The 26,137-nt window shown below is 41.0% G+C and overlaps 2 protein-coding genes across 7 annotated transcripts; both read left to right on the forward strand.

Moving 5' to 3' along the window:
- The first annotated feature begins 308 nt into the window (after positions 1–308).
- On the forward strand, positions 309–3,029 carry ran (RAN, member RAS oncogene family). The gene is made up of 7 exons (XM_085173029.1): positions 309–454; positions 1,335–1,392; positions 1,536–1,620; positions 1,835–1,960; positions 2,067–2,254; positions 2,349–2,519; positions 2,637–3,029. Exons 2-7 carry the CDS (start codon positions 1,360–1,362, stop codon positions 2,679–2,681), a joined length of 648 nt encoding a protein of 215 aa, XP_085029155.1. The 5' UTR covers positions 309–454; positions 1,335–1,359; the 3' UTR covers positions 2,682–3,029.
- Positions 3,030–8,024: 4,995 nt separating this feature from the next.
- stx3b (syntaxin 3b) lies at positions 8,025–25,488 on the forward strand. 6 transcript variants are annotated; one of them, XM_085173004.1, is made up of 11 exons: positions 8,025–8,438; positions 15,558–15,632; positions 15,767–15,866; positions 15,985–16,059; positions 16,202–16,272; positions 17,106–17,214; positions 17,310–17,383; positions 17,992–18,126; positions 19,297–19,407; positions 24,687–24,780; positions 24,887–25,488. In XM_085173004.1, the coding sequence occupies exons 1-10, from the start codon at positions 8,409–8,411 to the stop codon at positions 24,762–24,764; spliced, it is 858 nt and encodes a 285-aa protein (XP_085029130.1). In that variant the 5' UTR covers positions 8,025–8,408; the 3' UTR covers positions 24,765–24,780; positions 24,887–25,488. The 6 variants fall into 6 exon arrangements, 5 of the variants coding, with proteins under 5 accessions (XP_085029130.1, XP_085029112.1, XP_085029102.1 ...); XM_085172986.1 differs by lacking the exons at positions 19,297–19,407; positions 24,687–24,780; positions 24,887–25,488 and adding exons at positions 18,897–19,007; positions 20,976–21,095; positions 21,400–23,323; XM_085172976.1 differs by lacking the exons at positions 19,297–19,407; positions 24,687–24,780; positions 24,887–25,488 and adding exons at positions 18,897–19,007; positions 20,976–23,323.
- Positions 25,489–26,137: the final 649 nt, after the last annotated feature.

The following is a 26,137-nucleotide window of genomic DNA, read 5'->3' on the forward strand; positions in this document are numbered from 1 at the left end:
TGTGTGGTAAGTGTACCAATATTACTTGGTCTGACCTACGAAGCATCTTTGGCTGTTAGTAGGATAACACTAAACATTTTGGGTATTGGGCTCTTTTGTCTGCCACATGTGCATCCAAAAGTTGGAAACGAGGATGTTGCTGTTATCCTGTGTTTTTTAACAAATTACCTCAGAAATAAACAGCTCGTAACCATACCCAGCTGCCCAGCCTCAGCTGCTTGTCTGTAGTGGGAAATTATGCTTTTCTAGCTACATGTGAATGTCTTTTAGGGTTGGATAAGTGTGTTTAAATAAAGATGAATGCTGAATCACGTTCAGTTAGGACCGTGTTGCTTCATGATGCGTTTTTGCCGCTGCGAGGGTCACATGATAAGGGCGGAAACTGACTCATAGTCCACGCTGAATCTCCCGCGAACGCAGCCATTTACTCTTTCCTCTCTTCGAAGTGTTACCGGTGAGTCTCTGAATTCCTCTCACAATACGGGCTATCATATATTTCAAGTTTGCATTCGTTGGTATAAAAAGTCAGTTAAAACAATGGGCAACTTTAACTTTGCGATCTTGTAGCTGTATCCACGTGAGGCATGGGGCAGCTGGGGAAGGCCGGTGGTTTTTCTTATGCGGCTAACTAGCTGTTAGCTCGATGAAAAGAATGGCTTCCATGCTGTGCTAGCTAACAGGTTAGCATGCACGGCTATCCCTCATTTTTCTGCTTTGTTCTTGGGACTCGCGCGGATTCCTGTAAATACATATTCAGTATTTTGCCAAAATATGTTGTGGATGCGTGGAGTTGCATTTATGTGTAGGGAATTATTTAGGCTGGGTTTGACTTGGAGTGTAGCGTGGAACACATTAGATGGGCTTCCAGTCGGATTGTTTCAGTCGAACAAGAAAAAGTGCGCTCGCCCGTCGTGTGGCGCACTCACTCTAACGTTTTTAGCTTTCCTAGCTAGCAGCCGTTGGTATTGAAATACGCATTTAGAAGCGCGCTTTCGAATTTTCGATTGAACGCAAATACACATTGAACACACAACATGAATTAAACCTTTTTTCACAACATAGCTGCACCTTTACACGTTTACTCGTTACGTGTGTGTGAACGTTAGCTTGGATGGAAAATGCTAGAAGTTATGGCTATGTAACAAGCTATGGAGTTTAGCTAAACGATAAAATCGCAGAAAACTGCTCAAAGGACCAAAATAACATCTCAACAAGTCATAGCTGATGTCATATTTTGTCTTCTTGAAATGCCATTTAAAGTAGTTGCTAGCACTGCTAGTTAGTGTTGACGGACAACGTGCTAATCAACCATCCCGCCTCGTTTTGTTTAACAGAAAAGTCGCAACCACGGCGGACTCAATGGCACAGTGTGTTCCGGTGGCGGTGTTTAAGGTAAGTGCTTGCTATCTAACATAAATTGATGTTCCATTTCTCAGCCTTTTAACTAAATGAAGCACCGCTATCTGTGCTAACAACGGTCAGTGTGGTGAACCAGTACCAACCAGTCTAGACTAACTGTATGTTCTGCATCGCAGTTGGTGTTGGTAGGAGATGGAGGCACCGGGAAAACGACTTTCGTGAAGAGGCATATCACAGGAGAGTTTGAGAAGAAATATGTTGGTAAGTACTTGCTTGCCAGGAAGGAAATGAGCTCATTCTTTTAGTCTGGATGAGTTAAAGATGTGAAAGCAGGATGTAAGATGCCAAATGTGTTAAATGGAACTACAAGGAGCAACATGTCCTGCATGGCCTTTAACTCAGATAAAATGACTGTCTTCATCACCATTTACACCTTCATTCTCCTTATTCATTATATCTTTGCTTGAAATTTCAGCTACTCTTGGAGTAGAGGTGCACCCACTGATTTTCCACACCAACAGAGGAGCGATCAAGTATAATGTGTGGGACACAGCTGGTCAGGAGAAGTTTGGAGGCCTGAGAGATGGCTACTACATTCAAGGTGCTCCTCGCATCCTTCGTATGCTGCTCAAGTGTCACGTTTTTAAAATTCATGTACCTTGGCTTTAGCTGAACAATACATTAATGCTTTCTTGCTTCCTCAACAGCTCAGTGTGCTATCATCATGTTCGACGTCACTTCTCGAGTCACCTATAAGAACGTGCCCAACTGGCATCGTGACCTGGTCCGTGTCTGTGAGAACATTCCCATTGTTCTTTGTGGCAACAAGGTGGACATCAAAGACAGGAAAGTCAAAGCCAAGAGCATTGTGTTTCACCGCAAGAAGAACCTGCAGGTAATAACTGCTTGCAAAAATGTGTGTTTTTGAATTGTAGAATAGACTTTTGAGTTTTGTCATTTCTAACTGCTGCAAATTGTTCTACCCGCAGTACTACGACATTTCTGCCAAAAGTAACTACAACTTTGAGAAGCCTTTCCTGTGGTTAGCAAGGAAGTTGATTGGTGATCCCAACCTGGAGTTTGTGGCAATGCCTGCCCTTGCTCCCCCAGAGGTCCAGATGGACCCATCCCTTGCTGCTAAGTATGAGGAAGAGCTTCAAGTGAGTATCACTGTACAGACTCATTTGTCTGATTTGGATGAATATATTGTAAATTTTACTTGCGCATCTTCTAAATGTGGAACAATATGAAACATGACTTTGTTCTTCCATATCCAGGTTGCATCACAAACAGCACTCCCAGATGAAGAAGATGACCTCTAACCTGTTACCTAGATTTGTCCCTCCCTCCTCCCCCACCTGTGGACAGGAAGTCGTTGGAGTTTTGCCCCCTTACTGTAAAATCCCTTTTCAGATTTTTTTTATTTTTGAATTCTTTTTTTTGTTTTAAAACTTAAGTAAAAAAAGGAAAAAAAACTTGGTGGAAAAGTTGTGGTTCTAATTTCACTGTATGACACACACCCACCCTAGTGTTGTTGTTGGCATGGCAACGTGCTACTCTTCATCGTTGAGCACCCTCCATTGCACTTACCCAGCTCACATAATGCTGTTGTACGGTGTACTGGAAGCACTAAGGGGAGTAAACTTTGAATAAAAACATTCTCGGTATAACACGGCCGTGTTTGTTGTGATTTACCTGCACGCCAATGACTTCAGGTCACAGGGAGCGCCTCGTAGTTAAAATGGCTTTAGCATATTCAAGCATCTTGGTGAGGATGATTTGATGCACAATACAGGTTCCTGAAACTCAGATGGCTACAAGAAACTAATAAAATTCAGCATTTACTTTTGTGCTCTCCTGCTGTCACCAGTAGATGTCTGCAACATTGCCCACAGTAGGTCAAATACAACTAGATAATGCTATACTGACATTTGTCCCAACTTACTAATTACTACTGTTGGAATCAAGCGGATACATGGAAACCTGAGGTAGACAATGATAGCCTGTCTTGGTGAGCCTTTACAAAGTGTAGTAATAATGAATGCTTTGCTTTCAAGTACAGCTAAAGAAGACATGCAAGCCATTTAATCTTAAGAGTGTGCCATTAAATTGACAAAGCATGCAGACTGTAGGGCATTATGGGGGGGAAAACTGCTCCTTCAAAGCTTTGAAAGGCACCAAATACTTTAAATATTTGTGTCAGATAACATTGTTTCCAGTTAGATGAATCTTGAGTTTAAGAATACAAAAGCTGGCTATTGACTGGGTTTCATTGGCTTCAGATTTCACTTTAAAATATAACTGATTATAACGCTTGACATAGCCAAAAAGATCTAAGGCATGGGCATGAATGTCATGGCAATTTGGGGTTTTAATGACTTCTTTGACCAGTCCTTTTTTTTTGGATAGAGTGAATGTACAGCATACATCTTTAATGACTTAACAAAACAAGAATTGGGTGCGTGAGTGAGAATTTATTTTGAATTTACTGCAATACAGGGTCAAATACATACACATATATTGCCACTAATATTTTGGTTAAATGTTCCTTAGCAAGTTGCCTTTTGAACAGATGATGTGAAATCATCCCAACCTGGAAAAAGAGCAGGTCAAAGAAATCAAGAGTAGATTTCTGAATCAGTACTCTGTGTTATAGATAAGCTTCTCAATAATTTGTTCCTTATTTTTGCCCTAGTTTACACCATGTTTGCATGGAAGTATGTTCAACAGTGCTGTGAAAAAGTATTTGCTCTTCCCAGTTTCTTAGTATTTTAGCATATATGTCACACATGTTTCAGATTATCTAACAAATTTTAGTATTAGACAAAGATAGCCCATGTAAATACAAAATGAAGTAAGATCTAGTGGACACGGTCAAAATGCAAATACAAAATGCAGCTTTAATCGTTGATTTCGTCAGAGAAAATGTTATCCAAGCCTACAGGATCCTGTGTGAAAAAGCAGCACCCCTAAACCTAATAACTGGTTGTGCCAATCTCAGGAGCAAGAACTGCAGTCAAGTGTTTGTGATAACTGATAATGAGGCTTTCACATCGAGTTATGGTCCACTCTTTGCACAATGGTTTTATTTCAGCCACACTGGAGTGTTTTAAAGCCTGAAAGGCCTGTTTCAAGTCACGCCAAAGCATCTCAGTGAGTTTTCTTCAGCCGCACCATAATCATCTACTTGTTTTTTAAGCCATTCTGAGTTGCACTTGGTCTGTTTCTGCTGCTTAAATCAAGTGCGCTTGAGCTTCAGAGCATAAACTGATGGCCGAACATTTTCTTTCAGGATTTTTTGATAGGAAGCAGAATTCATGGTTCCATCAGTTACGGCAAGTCATCCAGGTGCTGAAGCAGCAAAGCAGCCACAGACCATCAAACTACCACCACATGTTTGACTCTTGATGTGATCTTTTTTTATAAAATGCTGTGTTAGTTTTACAGCAGATGTAATAAGATGCAAAAAGTTCAGCTTTTGTCTCATCGGTCCACAGAATATTTTCCATAAAGTCTCGAGGATCATCAAGATGTCTTTGACAAATCTGAGACAGCACTTTGTGCTCTTTTTGGTCAGCAGGGGCTTTCTCATTGGAGCTCTAAATGTAAGAGTGTATGCTTAACAGAGTATGTACACTTTAAACTGTCATTTTACTGAAACTGAAGCACTTAAAAAGTGCTATAGATTATTAAATTTTTCATGCATAAGTTCCAGAAAAAGGCATCTGCCAATCCTCCTTATCTGCAGAATAAAGACGAATAACATGAACACACAATTTCAAAATGTAATCACTACAAGGCACATGTCGGAGCCTGTGGCTTCTTCCGCTGACATGCTCATATCTATTTGAACAAAACGCTAAACCTTAATTTTTCCAAGTGGCACTACTGAGCATGTTTGTGCAGCGCAGTCTTCAAGTTTCCACATCGCACCCTCCTATAATTTGCTACGATTGGCACTGGAGCTCATTTTAATGCTACCAGCCATGCTTGATGGGACATGTCTTCAACTCACAAGGTGTGTTCAGAGACAGCAGAACAAAAAAATGAATCTTATAACATCACTCTGCCTCTGCACAGTGAGGCTCAGAGATCAGTGGAGTAGCCAAAAGAAATGTGTGAGTGGAAGGAGACTGAACGCATTGTTGCCATTTACAGTCATAAAGTAGCTACCTGTCCCAGATCCTTCACTGGACGCACGTGTGCTTTTATGAAAACTCACACAAGATGATGCCAGCGATGGAGGGTTTCATCTTAAGCTCGTGGCCACTAGGTGTCACTCGTGCTTTTCCCTTTCCCCCCTGCTTTTTAAATTGAGAGCACAGTGAACGCGCCCTATAGGGTTATGTAATAGATTTCTGATGCACCTTCACTGTGACGTGTGCCGGTTACTACACGGATCTGGGTGCAACATCATTCACCCTCCACGCAGCGCCATATGTTCTGATTCAGACTCGGGTCCCACTTTACGTTTCACAATTTAGTCGTTGTGTGTTGAAAGCGTAGTGAAGAAGAAAACCGCAAATGAGGAAATAGACATCTATATCCAGTTCTCAACAGTTGGTTACAAGCTGTAATAAAACTCTTCTTTATCGGCTTAGCTGGGAGGAAATGATCACGATGCGTTAGGTGACGGTGGGAGAGAGGAGAGTGTGATTTTGATCCCTGACACCCAGCTGTAACATTAGGCCTGCATTCATGTTTACTGCTGCTGGCTGCGGAACACACTGCACATGTGAAAATGCGAGTACACGTATTGCACTAAAATATGCAGTCATTATAACAGGATAGAGATGCCTGAGTTTAGGAAGATAGGTGTTTGCTCCTTTCCTCTGGTTGGCTGACTTAAAACCACCGTAACCATGATCTGATTGATTGTTATTAACACACACACACACACACACCTGGTAGTTCGATCTCGCTTTTCATGCACCACCACCCCCATAATGCTGCTGTAATGCCCTCAGTCAGCGTGTTAACCCTTCGTGCTACATTTACTTTACGTTAAAACCGCGAGATTTGTCATTTCCAATAGGGAATATTATATTTCACAGTAAAGTGAACCAACCAATAAAACGTATGGTCTAAATAAGATAATTTACCTGCGAGGTCATATTATGAGTCCCCCTTAATAATAAAAGCCTGTAAACAACCATGGGAGTTTTTTCTACATTCGATGGGATAAACAGTGTTTATGATTTAGTTTATAATTTATATTTTACTGTCCTGGGTCACTTGTGCAACCGGGAGTATCAAACACCGCAATTAAAAATAAATACATAAATAAGTATGCTTGATCACTTGCTTTAACATGAGCTTACTTTAAAATTAAATTGTCTTCAGCTCTCTCCAAGGCTTTCTAAGGGGGGATAAAAGGTGATGTTTTATTTATAGTGCCCTCCATGGTTAAGGAAAAATATCCCAAACCGCAAATGAATAGAGGGCAGCAGTAAAGACTTTGCTGTAAAGAGTAAGGTGGTGAATTCTCCAGTGATGCTGCAGGCCACCATATCAGTCATGCTGTTTTCCTCTTCAAAACTCATTAACTCTCATAACTCTTTGAACTCTGACCTTGAGGTGTGACATGTAAATACAGTGTAAACATACTGGCATGACAATATGATCCATGTGCTGATAAAAAAAGAAAAGACACAGCAAAGATAGACCTGATTAATAGATGTAAACACGTTTTAATTGGTTTTAATTTAAGTTGAGTACTTTGCTCTTAACTGAAACTCTCTTAAACTATAGATTAATTGTGATGACTTTTGGTTCAGACATTCATGGTAGAAAGATGGTGAAGTTATGATCACTTATTGCAAAACATTGCCAGTGACTTCAGCAATACAGTGGTCTTCACATTTGTGGCACAACATTAGAACAACTTGTGCAATGACATTTGTGTCAGGTATTCATGTTTCCCTCTGGATCGATGATCTCGCTGCTGATCATTTGACTTCACTTCTTCCAGCAGTAGAAAAACAAACCCTTTGTCTCACAGAACAAAGATCATGGTTCGAACCCAGTCTGGGGCCTTTCTATCTGGAGTTTGCATGTTCTGTCTAAGTACTCTAGGTTAACTGGTGATCCTAAAACTTGCTGTTGTCTGTCTCTCTGCATTACTTCTGCAGTAGATTGGCAGCCTCTCCAAAGCGTACAAGGAGTCCGGCCCTGCCACTGCTCTGGATTGGATAAGTGGAAGAAGAGGGATGGACTTTTACTTATTACTACATACCAGTGAAACTAACAACATCATGCTAATTAACCAATAATACCACAGAAAGCCCCAAAGTATAGTGAAAATTGGTATGTTAGAGTTGTTGCCTTATTTCTGGGCATACTAACATACTATGACTTCCGTTATTACCTTCATACCTTTATACTGGTTCAACCAGGCAACTTGATATTTAACAGCATGTTGTTAAGCTGTTGTGAGACCCTGCGGATGTTTATCATCTGTGACACCATATCTTTATCTAAATTCCCTCATAAGACAAAAATTATCACATTTGATTCCTTATTATATATTTTTAAAAGAGTTTCCAACAAACCCGCAGGTTAGTCAGTTTATTATTCCTACAATACCTGAATGCATCACGAGTGCAGGTGGCTCAGGGCGTGGCTTCATCCCCGCGACCGGGGGACTTGTCTGCGCATGCGTTAGCCATAAAAGTGCGTTTTAGAATGATTACTGGTAGCCAGCGGAGAAACAGATTATACGGCTCCACACAACTGTTGTTTTAATCCCCTGAGCGAGGAGATTTAGCAAGAAAAAACACTGGCTTCAAACCCAGCAGCCATATTGTATGGAAAAGCGACGGAAAGACTCCTGTTTTCAGAAAAAAGTCGTTTTCTCAGGCGCATCTGTCAAGACTTTTGGGGAGTTTAATTTTCTGCCTCACTGGCGGTGGGTCTCTGTTGCACAGCTAGCTTGGCAGCTGGCTGAGAAATTGAGAGATTGGGACTAGTTTTTTTTTTTTTTTAAACCCTTTTTGCACAATATTGTGTTTATTTCTTTATTTTAATACTGTGAAGCTAACCGCCTAAAAATGAAGGACCGATTGGAGCAGCTTAAAGCGGTAAGTGGTGTTTAGGAAACGTTGAGTTTTCTGAAAGTGTCTCCTTTTACTCATCAATATTGACTCTGTACACTCCGAAAAAGAAAAACGACAATTTTAAGATGTTTGAGGTTAGGATTTGTAAAATGACATTTTTACACTCTTTGATTTAAACCTTTACCATAAATATGTAGCATATATAAAAACAAAACAAACAACAATAGTGAGATATATGATGATGTAACTCATGTGATGGCTGTAGTGACATTACAGCTTGGATAATGATTGGGAATGGAAGTGCTGGATGAAAGTGATCCAAGACGTGTTTTGTGCATTCACTTCTGAGTATAAGGTTTGAAGTAGAGGTTAATTCTTATTAATTGAACTGCAGCTCAACAGGTCATATTTACCCAAGTAATTCCAGTGAAATTGAGCTTAATTTATATATCCCGGTGTATCGTGGCTAAAAATAACTTAGGTGAGTCACTCTGTTTTCATTGTTATTGATTAACTGTTGCTCGATAAAAGGGAGGACTTTATTATAGCTCTTGAAGAAAGAAGGATCTGGTCCCAGCACCTTGATAATTTTTTTTAACTATTTATTTAGAAATGAAGATAATCAGACATTTGACCTATACTCAATTACATGGCAGCAACTGAGTGCATTTAGCCATGTTGGCAGGTGGTGGTGAAGAATGGAGAAGAGGGGTGACTTTTTTTTAAGGGACTTTGAGCGTGGTGTAGTTGTTGGTGTCAGATCAGATGGTCTGAGTATTTCAGAAATGCTGAAATGATCTACTGGGATTTTCCCCAAACACCACCTCTAGGGTTTGCAGACAATGGTCTGAAAAAGAGAATGTATCCAGTAAGCGGCTGTTCTCTGGGCGAAAATCCCTTGTTGGTGTCAGAGGTCAGAGGAGAATGGCCAGACTGATTTTAGCTGATGGAAAGGCAGCAGTAACTCAAATGACCACTTATTACAGATGGGCTAAAGCAGCAGAAGACCACACCGGATGTAATGGTAAATGGACTCCTATATAGCGCTTTATACAACATGCAACTTTTCTTTTTTCCTATGCTTATAAGTGCTTTCTAACTGCACACATACTCAACACTCATACTCCAATGGATGCCCTGGAGAGCAACTTGTGGTTAGTATCTTGCTCAAGGATATTCGGCATGCAGACTGGGGGAGCCAAGGATCAAACCACCAACCTTCCGATCAGCAGATGACCTGCTCTGCCTCCTGAGCTACAGCCTCCCTGGATGTCAATCGTGTCAGCTAAGAATAGAAAACTGAGGTTATAGTTCACACAGGCTCACCAAAATTGGACAATAGAGGACTGGAAAACGTTGCATTATCTGAAGAGTCTTGATTTCTGCTGCAATGTTCCGGTAGTTGGGTCAGAAATTGCCGTTAACAACATGAAAGCATGGATCTTCCTGCATGTCTCAACAGTTAAGGTTGCTGGTAGTGGTTTAGTGGTGTGGGGATATTGTCTTTACACACTTTGAGTTCCTTAATATCAACTGAGCGTTGTTTACCTGAGTATTGTGTTGACCGTGTCCACTAGATCTTACTTCAGTAGAGTACCTTTGGGATGCGGTGAAACGAGAGATTCACATCATGGACATGCTGCCAACAAATCTGCAGCAACATTGTGATACAATCGTGTCAGGATGGACTGAAAAGAAAGTTTCTGGCATGCCATGAAAAATCAAGGCAGTTCTGAAGGAATGGGGTTCTAGCAAAGTGGCCAATGGGTCTATATCAATAATGGTGCAGTACAGCGCAAATCTCCCACATTTTCATATCACTTGCCTCTTCTTTTCTGAATTGGGTTAAACTGCTGCTGTAACTCAGTAACTCATGATGCATACTCAGTAACTCATGATGGCGTGTGTTGAGAGATGTTGTGTTGCTATAGCTACCTAAAACTGCTGGTCAAATATTTGCTGTGTTTTAAAATTGTTTGAGCAGTGGTATTCCTCACCTGCCCCCACTCCCAGATATCTTTATCACAACACAGTTGGCTTTACATTAAAGGAAGTACGGATGTAAGCAGAACTAGTTCAGACATGTGTTTATAAGCAGGCCGTGTGACATTTATAATTTTTCTCCTGCGTCTTTTCCGACTACCTCGACCTGCCTTTACTCCTGTGTTTCTTTATCTTCCCACCTTATCCCCCTGTCTTCATTTCCCTCCTTGAGTTTCCTTTCTAATGTTTAACTTGCCGACAGTAATCTAGGCTGTGTGTGTGTGTGTGTGCGCGTGCGTTCATGTCAATGTTTGCTTACGCCACTGGCATCATTATCACATCTCCTGACGTACTGAAGACCTTGGCACTTTTCTAAACCGTATGAAGCGCAGAATCGTAATTTGCTGAAGTTATTGTTATTGTTACATGTGGCCAAGCTCCACTTTACGCTGGTTTTATTTGACTATTTTTAGAGAAATACTGAGAGGAGAAGTTGGTAACCTCACTTGTGAGCTAGACTAACATGACTGTTACTTTCTGTTGTTCTGCCTTTCTGTTCCCTCATAGTATTTTCAAATGCACTTTCATTTAAGCTCATCTGGTTTTCAGTTCTGTCTGCAGTGACGAGCTAGGGTTCTGGTGCTGCTCTGCTTCCTAACCTGACAAAATCGTAAATGGAGTGCAGTTATGTAGCACTTTATTAGTCTTATCAGTCACTCAAAGCACTTTACACCCAGTGGTAAAAATGTAACAGCGTAAACCTGCCGTCTTCATTGCCATATGGAGTTTTTAAATCCCCTGTCAGATGCTTTGCATCAACACAACTGCTGATGGACTAAATAGGCTTCTGTCACCATGCTGCTGTAAATCTGAGCCCAAGTCCCTGTGCTACTGCTTTTAAAGCTAGCAGCTCATTTTTAAACCATCCCACAGAAAAGGCTGTTGCTCAGACAGCAGTAACTAACATTTCTTGTTATTATGGATTTTATCTGATTATTTTCTGCATTATTTATCGACAAATTGTCCAAAAACTGAACTTCATATTAGCCTGAAGAAACAACAAATCCTTACAAATGACTTTCCAAAGTGGTTTTCTTCTTTTTGCTTGGCTGTTAACTTTTTATTGATCATCAAAACCTCTGCTGTTTTTATATTTGTTTCTTTTTTCTGGTTGGTCGATCTTGTCCTGTAGCTCTAGTGGTGCCCACATAGTTTCAACTCCACTATCACTGTTCTGTTTGATGTTTTCTAATCGTGATGTCCACTTGACCTAATTTTACCCACTGTGCAGCCATCAAAATCTTAAATGCAATCTTCTGCATGAGATTATAGCTGTCATGCTTTTTGTTTTTTTTATTCTATTTTTTATTTCTAAGCGAGCAAATCTAATTCACCTACAGTCGGGCTGGATTTTGGTTCGCAGCACCATTTAAAGCTCGTGTTAGATATTGTTTTTTATAAACCTTGTTCACCTGTCTAAACATGCCTCCCAAATATGTGACATCTCGCAAACCAATCATGAAGAGTTGGCCATCTCCCAAACTTTAAGCTGAAATGAATCGTAGGAGTTTGATCCAAGAATTTCTTTGTGTCTTCTGAAGTGAAGTAAATTCATACGATGAGCAAGTGAGTTTATTGAGTAATGCTGTTAAAGTTTTCTTGATGACTTGGATAAGGTCACTGCTCTGACTGTTCCTGTCATTATCACGATGTTTTTACAAGCAGTGGCCTCTGTGTGTGTGTGTGTGTGTGTGTGTGTGTGTGTGTGTGTGTGTGTGTGTGTGTGTGTGTGTGTGTGTGTGTGTGTGTGTGTGTGTGTGTGTGTGTGTGTGTGTGTGTGTGTGTGTCTTTGGTTGTTTGGTGCACACATCACTCCCTTTCCTCTTGTTTTTGCTGAATGAGAGACACTGGAAGGAAGTGAGTGCTTGGTCTTATCTCACAAGAGCAGAAATGCAGTGTGAGAGTGTGCGTGAGCCTGGGTGGTGCGTTTGATGAATAACTCTCCGAGAGATTCAAAAGCAAGCACTATGTCCTGGAAACTCTCGGTTCAACTACTGCTGTAGGTACGCCAGCCTGAAGCAAATGGTCTCGGCTACATTTGCAATTCAAATTTTAGATGAAGGCTGGAAGGTTAAAGGCCAAGTCTAAAAGTCAGCATTCGTGCAGTTGCAGTAAATGTTACTGCCTAGAAGGGTTAATGATTACTTTCAATACTGATGAATCTGCTGATTATTCTCTCAGTTAATCATTTTTGTCTGTAAAATGTCAGGAAATGTTGAAACTGTCCAGAAACTGAGGACTGCAAAAGAAAATGCTTACTGTTTGAATATGACAGTGAAAAGGAGCACAACAGGAGCACAGGACAGGTGCAGCATGAATGAACCGTAATATTTATTGAGCTTACTATTGTAAATACTGTGTGTGAGTTAGTTGATATGAGATCAGAGGCATCAAACCGATGACGTCTTAACATTTTCCAAGCCTCGACTTTGACCTGGATGCACACCTGAAGAGCCAAAGGTTTCACAAATTAATTAAAATACAAATTCCAAAATGATAATGTATAAGACGGTTATTTGTGAAATGGGCCTCTCCATAACATACAACGCCCAAACCTCAGATAATATACAGCAAATACATCTTTAATTTCCAACATACATTATTATACTAACCTAAATCAGTGCTTTGAAGCTTATTCCAAATTTGTGGACCTCTGCAGGTCACCTGTTACAAAGCACAAACTCTGGACAAATGCCTGGAACAGCTCATCGGGTGTCTGATCAGAATATATTTAACTTAAAAGCAGAAGTAATTAGAAGGGAGGAAGCAAATAGAGCTGCTTTTTCTTTTCTCGCTTTATCAAACGCAGTCACGGCGTGGCCGTGATGTCCGTTCACTCTGCCTCAGTTTTGTTAAAGTCAGCTCAGAGTGAAAATTGGTTGACATCTTGGAGCCTGCCTCTGGTCCTAGATGTTAAATATTCACTGCCAGTGCTTGGCGTGTGCGTAGCAAACCATCAGTGCTGACTTGTGTTTACTGCCCGTCACTTGTGACACGTATAGTCAGCAGCGAGAAGCATTCTGATGAAATGCTTGATGTAAACTGATTAGGGTCAGGCTGAGCTGCTAACCAGGAAGCAATTTCATTGCATGGAGGCTCACGGTGTTCGGTGGCTTTTCCAACCTAAACAGAAAAACTTCAGAAAAAATAAATTAAACAGAAAATCTCTCTAAAATAAATGTGTAAAGTTAAAAATTGTATTTTAAATTAAATTTTAAATTGTAAATTAAATTAAACTAATTGTATTGTTTTGACTCTACTTTGTTTAAAGAAAGCACAGCTGCGTCTAGCAGTGTGATTTGAATACACTTCCTTTAATGTTGTTTGAGGTTTCGTATTTACCTTGCAGATAGAGATATCCTTCTTCTCACCAGACTCCAGCCAGTTTGTTTAGCTTGACGTTGAGATGGGAAATACTTCCCCTAGCAGCACCTCTAAAGATCACAACTAACCACATTATAATCCATGCGAGGACCAAAGTGTTGAAGTTTCAGGGTGTGGTTTTTATAGGTGAATACCAGACTTAACTTCTGGCTGGGAACAGGAACTTCCTGGAGCCTCCACTGCTGACCTAATGTTTTTTTGTTTTCAAAGTTTACACCAGTGTTAAAGATTTAATTTAAATACTGTTATTGTAAGGTTTGAGAGATACAAAAAATAACAAGTGCAGAGTTTAATGGACTCGGACGTAGCTTTGAATTATTTAAACAGAGGTTTGGAGCCCCCAGGGGGATGCTGGGTGTACACTGCTAGTTGGATCAGTAGTTAAGACAGTGGGTGGAAGACTGGTTTTGAACCATGGCTGGTTTGTTATGTTATTATTTATTTATGTATTCTTTTTATCTATCTAATTGCAAATATCATGGCAAACATACTTTATTGCTACAGTAATATGCAATACATGAGAAAAGTCTTTAGAGATACAGGATGATCCAACTGTTATAAAATAGCTCAGTTGCATGGATGACCTCCACATGCCTGTTTGCACTCCAGACAACTACTGGGCATCCTCTGGATGTGATCTTCCCAGATCTGGATCGGGAAATCTGCAAGCTAGTCTGTGGTGCTGTTTGACAGTGTTGGAGGCACCGATATCGAGGTTATTCTTCTGCAAGACCCAGCAGTTCATTTTTGTCCTCTGTCGTTGACATGACCTCTATGTCAAGCACAATTTATGGAGTCTAGGGGAAATCCTGGGCTTTCCATTGATGTTACATGTGTGGCGGCTGGGTTAACAGAGCACATGGACTTTCTTTTCAAAGTGACAGAAACTGCAGCTTCCACATTTTATGGCTTTGAGGGAGGTTAAATTATACTTTTTTTTGCTAATATTAAGATTCTGGTGTTTGAGCTTAAATTGTTTGTTCAAGTTGAGAGTCTTAACTTTGATTTGGTGGGATTTCAGAAATGTACAGTATTTTTACCCCTTGTAAAACAAAACTTTTAGTGTACCTTGTAGTGGACTGCAGGACTTACTACCTCACATATTCAACCAATGCCACTACTTCAGGACACATGCTTCACATGCACACACAAGCTAAGAGTTTTATTTTTTCTTTTATCCTGTTGATTTATGTAACTGATAATAATGTGCTGAAACTGCAGTAAACTACCTCTCCATACTGAAATTAGGTCGAAATTGTTTTTTTTGCATGAAACATGAAAGCAGGACAACGCTGCCCACAATCACCAAACAGGAAGTCATCTGATTAAAGTTGTATAAACTCAGTTTCAGCCCTTTTGTCTTCTTGCAGGTTGTTGTAAGGCATTTTGAATAGTTAACATTTTACTGATGTCCTAAACAAATGGCTGGTTTTGGATTTAAAAATGAATTTTAGGGGGTTTTGCATGGATCTTTAATGCAGTGCAGTGTTAACAGCGCTGGTTTTCTTTCTGGAGAAGCCCCAAAATATGGATTAAATAATTAATACCATAATTGTGCAGCAACTAGTCGGCTCTTAACCTAAAGACAACAGGTTGACAAGGAAACTTTTTGGACGGGCTTGTTCTACATGAAGAATGAAAGCCATTGAGAAACATTGGGCCTGCGGGCCTACCACCTCACGCTCTTAGTCCTGCTCTTTCTGTTTATTCTTATAGGTGTGTGATCAAGATGATGATGATGTGGAGATTGCTGTGGACAATGCAGGCTTTATGGATGAGTTCTTTTCTGAGGTAAGTGCTGCTATGGGTGTATGTATACACTGAGTGTGATTGTTTTGCTTCACTTGCATTCACGAGGACCTGCGTGTTCTAAGATGGTGTGATTTGCATGTGTTTGCCATTTGCGGTGTGTCCTTGTGTTACAGATCGAGGTAATCCGAAACAACATTGATAAAATCGATGAGAACGTGACAGAAGTGAAAAAGCTTTACTCTGTCATCTTGTCTGCTCCCACATCAGATCAGAGTAAGAAATCACCACCAGCTCTGACATTTACTTCATTTTTTTGCGTTACAAAATAACACAACATTGATCAGGAAAGGCATCGGCACTGAAAATCTGCACTATGCTGTATCCTGCACAGAAACACAGGAGGACTTGGAGGCGATCACCAATGACATAAAGAAGTTGGCCAACGGTGCGAGGAACAAACTCAAGAGTGAGTCCCGCTCCCATTTCTACATATAGCCTGTCATTATGAATAACTTGTATGTTTATTGGATTAGTAAACAAGTGAATAGTGGTGTTATATTTAATCAGTTCAAGGTTGTGTAAGTGAAGTAACTCTGCCTTCTTCCCAGCCATTGAGAGGAATCTGGAGTCAGAAGAGCAGGAGAGGGTGTCGGCTGACACGCGGATACGTAAATCACAGGTAAATCATCCCCTTCTGAGAAAGCGCTTTGCTTGTAAACTTCCCCCTCATGCTGGGCGTTGTATGTGAGATTGATTGTTTTCTGATGGTCTTATTTGTTGTATTTTAGGTAAAAGTGGGCAAAGAGAATTAAGAGAAGAGGGTGCTTGTTAATACTTCTGCTTTAAGACTTTAATAATGATGGATTGGATTTATATAGCGCTTTTCAAGGCACCCAAAGCGCTTTACAATGCCACTATTCATTCACTCTCACATTCACACACTGGTGGAGGCAAGCTACGGGGCCCTGGGGCAGACTGACAGAAGCGAGGCTGCCATATCGCGCCATCGGCCCCTCTGGCCAACACCAGTAGGCGGTAGGGTAAAGTGTCTTGCCCAAGGACACAACGACCAGGACAGAGAGCCCGGGGATCGAACCGGCGACCTTCTGGTTACAGATACGCTTCCCAAGCCCCTGAGCCACAGTCGCCCCAATTTAATAAATGTTTCTAAAATATTCCATTTCAATCAATCACCAACAGTTGCTTCAAGGTGCTTCATATAGTAAGGTAAAGACCCTACAACAGTACAGAGAAAACACAGAAAACTCCAACAATAAAATAAAACCCTATGAGCAAATGCTTTGGCGATTGTGGGAAGGAAAAACTTCCTTTTGACAGGAAGAAACCTCCAGCAGAACGAGGTTTGGGGCGGGGCAGCCATCTGCTGCAACTGGTCAGGCATGAGGGGAGGAAGACGGGACAATTACACGTGTCTTTGTCTTCAGGTTTCTGCATTCATCATTTAAAAGTGTTACTTATAAGCTCTTTCATTGTTATTCTGTTACCTCCCAGCATGCAGTGCTGTCTAGGAAGTTTGTGGAGGTGATGACAAAGTATAATGAAGCTCAGGTGGATTTCCGGGAGAGGAGTAAAGGACGTATTCAGAGACAGCTCGAGATCAGTGAGTCACAACGACACCAACAAAGACATCTGACGGTTCCATTGTCGCCTTTGTCATTAATCCCGCTCCTTTTCCTTTTTCCCTTTCCTCTCCAGCTGGAAAAGCAACTACGGATGAAGAACTAGAGGAGATGTTGGAGGGTGGTAATGCTGCTGTGTTCACTGCAGGGGTAGGAGTGTGCGTTTGTGCACGTATATGCATTTTTCTTAACGTTAACTCCACCATGATGTGGTTGAGCTGTGAAAGCCAAGTTGTCAGTTTCTCAGTAAAACTTAAACTGCTTGTGTCAGCTAATTATTGGCGCTTAGGAGTCGACCTGACTCGCACTCAGTCTGCTCGTGACACACTGAGATAAGGAGCATTGTGTTGTGTTGCTTTGGCTACACGCAGCAGCTGGAAAAACTTGAAAATGTAGCCAAGATTCTCTGAGCTCACGTTGATTAAAAAAATACACAAGTAGGGAGGAATTTCTTGCACAAGGACGCACAGCTTGACTTGATATTTTCAGATACGGCGTCTCACATTCCTGTAACAAACAGGCTAGACTTTGACCTCACTTAACTGTTAAGGAGTCCAACTGCTGGGCAGGACGGGACTGTTGTGTAGTGGTGTCCTTGAATAGATTTTAGATTTTTAGGCTGTATCACAACAACTGTTTTCTAGCTTGGTGCTGTATTAAGTGAATACACATTGATTTGAATCAATGCCAAATATTCATTTAGCCACCTGTGTTTAAACTGATGCTGTGCGGTAATGTTAAGCCTCTCCTTTGCACAGATTATAGACTCGGGGATCTCCAAACAAGCCCTGAATGAGATTGAAGCCAGACACAAAGACATCGTCCGTCTGGAGAGTAGTATTAAGGAGCTGCACGATATGTTTGTAGACATCGCCATGCTGGTCGAGAGCCAGGTACGCTCCTCTGCATCCACCTGCCTGTCATTTCATTCTAGTTATTTGCTTGTTCATTCATTGAATTCATCCTTAAATCCTCTCCATGGCCTTGTGTTCAGCCCTCATTGTATCCAACTCTTTGCACATCATTACTCTGTTTACTCTTTTCCAGCTGTATGTCTTTCCTTTACTCTTTGCGCTCTTCTGCCACTGTCACCTCCATCCCATCGCTCTGCGTTAACGGTACCAATACAAATGCATTAGTGAATAAATCATCAAGGTCAACAAACGTCTAACTAGCTGGTACAGGGACATTGCTGTTAGCCTCTTAACTAAATATAACCACATATTTCTTGTTGCTTGCAAAATGCTGTCTGAGGAAAAGGCTTTGTAAGGTAAGGGTTGTTGTTATGCACATGTTTCATGTTGTGCTGTGAGATTGTTTTGGATATTTTTTTTTTCCTGCCACTTTTAATTCCAGTTTTACGTTTGAAAGTTTGAATTACAGAAGAGAACTAGAAGGGTGCTTGCAGAGCTAATTCTCCACCAAGGCTGATGTCCTGGATCTCTCTTTATAGATCTCTATATGAGGCTATAAAAAGGGATTAAAGTTAAAATTTAATGTCAGAATTCAAAACAAACCCCTGAGATCCTCAGTGCAGGTGTTGGCAATCTAACTGTTCAGTGAACATGTAATACCCCTCTAACCGTATTTATTCCTCTGTATTTAACCCAATCTGCTTCTCATTTCTGTGTCAGTACCTTACAGAATGTTGCATGTTTTTCAGGGTGACATGGTAGAAAACATAGAGCAGAATATATCCAAGTCGGTGGACCACATAGTAGCAGCAAAGGAGCAGACCAAAAAAGCTGTAAGGTATCAGACCAAAGCACGCAAGGTAATGTCTTTCTTTTTTTTTCTTTCCAGTCATAGCACCAAGCCGCTTTTGTCTTTTTTTCCTGCTTATCTTTTGTACACTGTTGCACTCCTCACTGTTTGCCACACTTAAACCACATAGTGTGCCTACATATCCTCCCTTCACCATGTCTCTCTCACCCTCCCTCACCCAGTACTCGCACACGTTGCCATTCGCACCAACCGTTGCATTGCTGTTGCTTGTCTTTTTCTCTCTCTTTCTGTTTAATTTCACTGCTACGTTTCTTTACCTCTGATGCCGTTTACATCAGGGTGGAATGATTGACAGGATCGAGAGCAACATGGACCAGTCGGTGGGCTTTGTGGAGCGCGCTGTTGCAGACACTAAAAAAGCTGCAAAGTTTCAGCAAGAGGCTCGCCGTGTGAGTGATAATCATCGAAAACAATGGTCAGGTTTCCCAAAAGCACTGGAATTATTTATTTAATAACTTTGCATTTACAAATCTAACAAGCAGGACAAAGATTAAAAATTACAATTAAACAGAATAACTTTGACACCATGGGACAAAAAAAACTGCGTTCTCCAGCCTGACTGATTGTGAATTAGAATATGTTCGGCATATGGAAATGTAGTCTGCTTTCTTCTGTCTCATGTTGAGCAGAACTGCACCGTCATGCAGGTGTAATGCAGGTTGTACAGGGTAGTAAACCCTGTAATAAGTCCTTCAGGCTAAAAAAAAAAAAAAAATATTGTCAAGAAAGAATTATCTTAACTTTTGAAGTCTAAGTCATCATCAGTGAAAAGTGGTCTAAGGTCTAAGGTAAGTCTTAGAGGTACTTTGACCTCTGAGACTTAATTTCAAACATAGAAGCTTGACCTTCAACATTTACATGTTAGTGACTCATTAAATGCAGTTATAGGGGTTTTTCTGAATTTCGTGCCAGAGGTAATCACAGTCCACAATAAGCTGTTTAAGCAATAATAAAACAAAAACAAAGTAAAGATGTCTCCCACTCTCCACTGGTTAACCTTCCTTTTCATGTTTAGACTTTCAGTTTACCCTGTTCAGCCTGGCAGGTGCCCTTAAAAGATCTGTAACATTAACTCCCTTAATTTAGATTTACACACACTGATAGCATTAACTAGTGTGGAGATGATACAGCTCTGTTAACTACCATTGGATAGCATACCATCAGTGTGTGGGATGGTTAAAAACAAACAACCTGTCACAAGCTCTTGTGCGGTGTAATTTCCTGTCCTCAGAAGGATCCAGATCCCAGAGAGGCCTGCACACAGTCCTCAACCCCAACAATCGTCAAGCAGGAGTCCTGAAGGCAACTCCTGCTCATGGTTGTTTTTTATTTTCAGGTTGGGAATAGTTGGAATTCCTCTTCCACTAGAGGATGCTTTTGGGAAACCTGTTTGAAGACCATTCCCACCTCCCCCTGTGGTGACTTGTGCTCGCCGATCCCCTCTACCTGCTCCGTTACACCCTGTGGCCTGTGGAACCCTGTGCTTTAAACACCACTGTGACCTGCCCAGCAACACGTAGCAGAATAAAAAGCATCCTCCCTCCCACCAACACACACACACACACACACACACACACACACACAGAGCTTCTTTTCTTTCTGTCCTTTCTCTTCAGCTTCATCCTTACTGTGTTGATGTGCAGTTTACACATGAAGGCTGTAACCACAACCGCTGCTGTGTCGTAGGGTTGGAGATGTTGTGTGCTTGCTTCTGGCTGCTACAGATTGTGTGTGTGCAAAGGCAAGCTGTTGTATTTTCAGGACAACAGACAATAAACCCTGAACCTGTTTCAGTCTTGAGCAATACTAATGTGCAGGGTTTTTGTGGTAAATAAGCCTCAAGAGTAATCGATGTTATCTGATACATCTGCTGTTGTCATATAGTAAAGACCTGCTGTCCTGCTGTTTTTACACTGACATTGGATCTGATAATTTATGTCTTAATTGTCCCCAACAGAAACTGGTGATAATAATTGTGATTGTGGTAATCTTGGTGATCATAGTGGCTCTGGCAATCGGGTTGTCAGTGGGATTAAACAAACGATGATGAGTTATTTGAGTAAGAGAAGCGCTAAGGGTGAGTAATTGAGCAAATAGCTGCTGTATAATGGGTGTGTGTCTGTTAGGCATGCTTTGGGAAGGAGTTTGCACTTCCTTTGAGGCTCAGTGTGTGTTTTCTTACTATCCAGAGGGCTTACTCGAGGTGTGTGTGCTTGTTTGAAGTACTTTGGGTGTGTTGTTGTTCTCCTGTTCTGGGCCTCTTGCCTCTGGTTACTGTAGTGGCGAATTAGTTCCTGCTGGTGTTGAGTTTGTGGGTGCTTTTCAGTTGTAGGTATGCCATCATCAACACTGTTTCTGTGTATGTTTCTCCCTCTCTGTAGAAGATCATCATTATTGCTGTGGTCTGTGCCGTGGTTCTTCTCATTATCCTCATCATCATCCTCACCCAGACACTATAGGGCTGATCGCTGCCGTCATCTCATCATCTGTGTATTCAACATCCTCACCATTATTCATCAGCCTGCCTGCAGAAGGAAAAACCAATCCTGATCACTCCATATGGGTATAAGAATATTTAACCTGCAGATATTTTCAATCGAATAAAACACACCGAGGGTCTCCCTCACTTTTGGACAATTGAGGATGCTCTCCTGCGAATGAGGAAACGAGACCAAAGCTGACATATGAGGTACATTGTCTATTGTACCTCTGTGAAGGCGAAAAGGGAATTGGGAAACAAAACATCACTTCAGTGTCACTAAACATTTCACTGTTCAACATTTGCTGCCAAAGAATCAGCTGGGAAGCGTTTGTCATCTGAAAGCTTTCAGAAGCACATAAACCCCCTGATTTCTTTGTGCCTTGATTTGATTTTATGATTGAAAATCTCCCCAGTGAACTTTCACTGCTGTGGGATTTCTTTTTGTTGTTGCTGTTGTTAGGGTTTGGGGAGTTCCAGCACTTTAACATTTCCAAATGCGTAGCTCAGATATCTGTAATTATCACTGGTTGTTAAAAAAAAAAAAAAAAAAAAAAAACCCAAATATGAAGGACTGCACTTATGGGAACACATTTCATGAACTTACAGGCGCGTGTGATGAACGCTCATTACTTGCTTACTTGTAGCAGCTGAAATTTGATCCTTTTCACAACCCAAACCAAAGCTTTTACATGTATAGACACAGTTACTCCTCCTGTTAAAATGCTGTAGAAATATTTCAATGCCAAAGGAGTTTTAGAGAGTCTGGTAGTAACACTAGTGGTTTGTTTCCTGTAAGTGCCAGAATAGTCTTTTTGTATTTATTCTACTGTTCTAAGACATGTTGCTTATGACGTCACATACAAATGGGAACTCTGTAAAGTATCCTTGGCTAGTCTTGTCTTACTACTGGGAGATGCCTTAACAGGCATATTTTAGGTTTTACTACTGAGTTGCCAGTTTTAGACACAGTCCTGCAGTACATCTGATGTTTGCGAAGGTGATAATGTTCAGTTTTTGTTTACACAGCCTTAGGATGTAATGGTTTGACGTTTTTAACAGAGGTTGTATGTGTGCTGCTCTTTACTTCATAGGTGTGTCTAATATTTAGACTGCCCTCATTAGTGAATGCGGGGAGTGGGGACAATATTACAAACACTTCTTACTGTAACCAGTTCATCCGCACCACAAAGTACGTCCTCCAAAAAGCCCATCGAGTCTTAATGAACAATTTAAACTAAAATGAACATTATACCTCCTTTTTTTTATTTAAAGAAGTCATTTTAATGTACATAGAAAACTTGTATTTTCAAAAAAAGCACGATGCACAAGACAACAGGATTTTTGCAGGGCTGTGTATTAGATCACATTAGCTTTAACAACGTGTACCTCCTTGTTGGATTCAGTAATGGTTGTCCATCATCATTTCATTCATTTCATTTCAGACAATCTTTGGAACTGACAGTTTACCAAACCAAAGTGCACAGGTTGTCATCCAGTGGCTTTAACAGGGTAATTAAAGCACGTGATTCCAGCCGTACATAAAATCAGTACCAACCAGTCATGAGGAGAAGCCCTGACATAAGGGAGTAGGCCGATTTCAGTAAAACAATGTTGTAATTTAAGCATGAATTAAATTTTAAACTGTGGTTTTGTATGAAGCACTTGAAAATGAGAATCCCGCAGCATTATCATCATTTAGGGGCACAATCCATTTTATTTGAGTCGTTGGCGCAGACTGGAACATAAGAGAAAATTGAAGCTTTTTTTACCTGTGTAAATGTCGATGATTTTATCAGAAATTAAAGATTTTGTGTGTTAAATTACCCAGTGTTTATTTGTCGTGTTTGACTTGCAGAAATTGAATTATGTAACTGAATTTTACACATTCTGATGACTGCTTGTTGCAAAGTGGTGTGTGTGTGTGTGTGTGTGTGTGTGTGTGTTTTATTGGAGTGTAGTAACTGCTGTCAGCATGTTAACCACAGTGTTGCAAAGTACAGCTTTTAAAGACTGGTGCACACGTGTCAAAAAAGGGGGTAAGTCGTTTCACCTTTCCTGTCTCCTTACTAGGGATGGGTACCGGTATCCGGTGCCATCATGGCACCGGTTCTGACATAAACGGTAGTAACCAGACCGAAAAGCAGCGCGCATTTCGGTGCTTTATTTCGGTGCTTTTTTTTCCTGAGCTGTGATACACTTTCTTCTTCCTTACATTTCTATTGGCGGTTGGCAAACAACTGAAAGGTGCATTACCGCCACCAACTGGTATGGAATGATACACTTTAGATTCTAGCCAATCATTTTACGTTTCGAGGATAGTAGGCGGGTCCAGGTACGTACGTTCTTTTAGAGCAGAGCTACAGATTAAAAATGCCCAAGGCAAAGCGGTCAAAAGTCTGGCTGTACTTCACAGCAAAAGATGCAAACTCAGCAGCCTGCAACAAGTGCTTTAAGCTGATACTGTCAAAGGAGGTCACACTTTAAATCCGATGAACCTAGCCCTGCCAGTGTAGCAGAAATGATGATGGCAGCAGCAGCCGTTCTTCTCTGCGTGAGTAGCTTAATGTTGTTCGTGTGTAATTTACGTTGAGTAGGCTAACCGCGTTATTAAATTAATGCATGTAACGTGAACTAGCAAACACCATCATAGCTACATGCGGCTGTCTTCTTGTTTGATGGCAGATACTCCCTTCACCCTGGCCAAAAAGGCTAAAATGACCGAAGAAAAAGTGGAAAACAGCTAAACATGAGAGGTTTTTGGACAAAGTTTGTGTTTTTTCCATTGTTTAAGCACTGCTTCCAGCCCAGAGTGATACCATATATGCCCTATACCTGCAGAAAAGACTAACATTGTTATCTATTTACAAAAAAACAGCTGAACATGAGAGGTTTTTGGACCAATTTTGTGTTTTCCATTCTTTAAGCACCGGTTTGGGCACCGTTTAAGCACCGGCACCGTTTCAAAAGTACCGGTTTGGCACCGGTATCGGATAAAACCTAAACGATACCCATCCCTACTCCTTACACACACAGTTACACACAAACCTCTATAACCCTTTGTTCTGCTTTTGCTCAATTGTTTCCTGAAACCACTGTCGATCAATGTTGATAATTGCGTCGGCTCGCAAAGTAAAGCCTGATTCCTCTCTTTGTCGTCTGACTGTGTGTTTCTGATTGCGTCTCCAGAAAAAGATGATGATTACATTGTGCTGTGCCATCATTGGGATCGTTGGGTTCTCCTATCTCTACAGCTTCTTCTCATAAAAAATGTTTTACACAGGTAAAAGACAAAAAACACCTGCATCAGCCTTTCAGTGCTATTGTTTATGCGGACTCTCTGAATGCTTAAAGACTGCATTTCTTTTGTCTCTGTGTGGTGTTTCTAGGCACGAAGGATTTCTCCAAAAATTAGGAATATTTCCCTGATGCTCCTTCATACCCCTCCCCCCCCTATTTATATACAATAAAGTATTTAAAAACAAAAAAATCACATCCGTCCCATTCACTTTCCCTTTTTATTATTAATTGAAATGTAAACAATTTTCTTGCTGTATGAAGTGTTTGAAATGTATTGTGTGTGTCTCAGCCTGACTGTTCAAAGCCAGGTGACTTGACTCGTGATTTGTAATAATATACTCTACCGCCTCCTGGTGATGCATCAAGGGAAAACCCCATATTTAGAGAAATTATCTTTTTCAGGATAAAATAAAACTTCGGAAGAACACATTTTAATCATTTTCTTTTCTTTATTTTTTTTTTTTAATCTATATATTTAATTATTTTACTGTCTCGGCTCCAAAATGATCTGTTCCAAAGTGTCCAGTTTAGTGGTATTTTCTGGCCTGTTTGTCATAATTATGATTAAAAATGTGCGTGACTTTGTGTGTGAGATCTGTCTGATGGTGTTTTCCGTAACAGCGGCTGTCAGTCGCTCACTGGCTGTGTTGTCTCAGTAAAGCCTGTTATGTAATAAAATTTCTGTGCGTTACATCAAGTGCTGTGTGCGGCTCGCTTCTTGCATGAGGCTCAGCTGATCGCCTCTTTGCATGGAGGGATCCCGATGACCCTGACTTGCATAGAATCGGCCGTGTGGAGCTATTTTCCTATGTCAAAGACGTAAATGCAGCAGCCGATATAAGCACGACTTTGCATCCGCAGATGAGGAGCCTTCCTGACCTCGTTTTATCCCCATTTCGCTGTTCTTCCTAACCAGCTGCAAGCCCCGCCCAACCACACGATGCGGGGCAAGCAGTAGATGAGGGTGCACTCGTTTTCCTGTTCTGTGTTTGCCGGATCCATGCTTTTATATTCTTCACGCCACATTCAGATCCCACCAGCCAAATGTCGCAGAACAAACTGAGACTTTTCCAGTCTCTATGGTCCAGTTTTGGTAAAAGCGTGTAAATTGTAGCATCATTTTCCAGTTCTTAAAGCACATAAGTGGTCCCCGATGTGGTCTCCTGCAACTGTAGCCCATTTGCTGGAAGGTTCAACGGGTTTAGAGATGCTCTTCTGCACACCTTGTAGCGAGTGGTCATTCGAGTTACTCTTGCGCCCCCATCAGTTCAAATCAGTCTGACATCAACAACACACTGCTGCTCATTACAGGAGCAATATCTCTCATTCTTAATGCCCCC

This window comes from Neolamprologus multifasciatus, chromosome 2, assembly GCF_963576455.1.
Source record: "Neolamprologus multifasciatus chromosome 2, fNeoMul1.2, whole genome shotgun sequence".
NCBI classification, from domain to species: Eukaryota; Metazoa; Chordata; class Actinopteri; order Cichliformes; family Cichlidae; genus Neolamprologus; species Neolamprologus multifasciatus.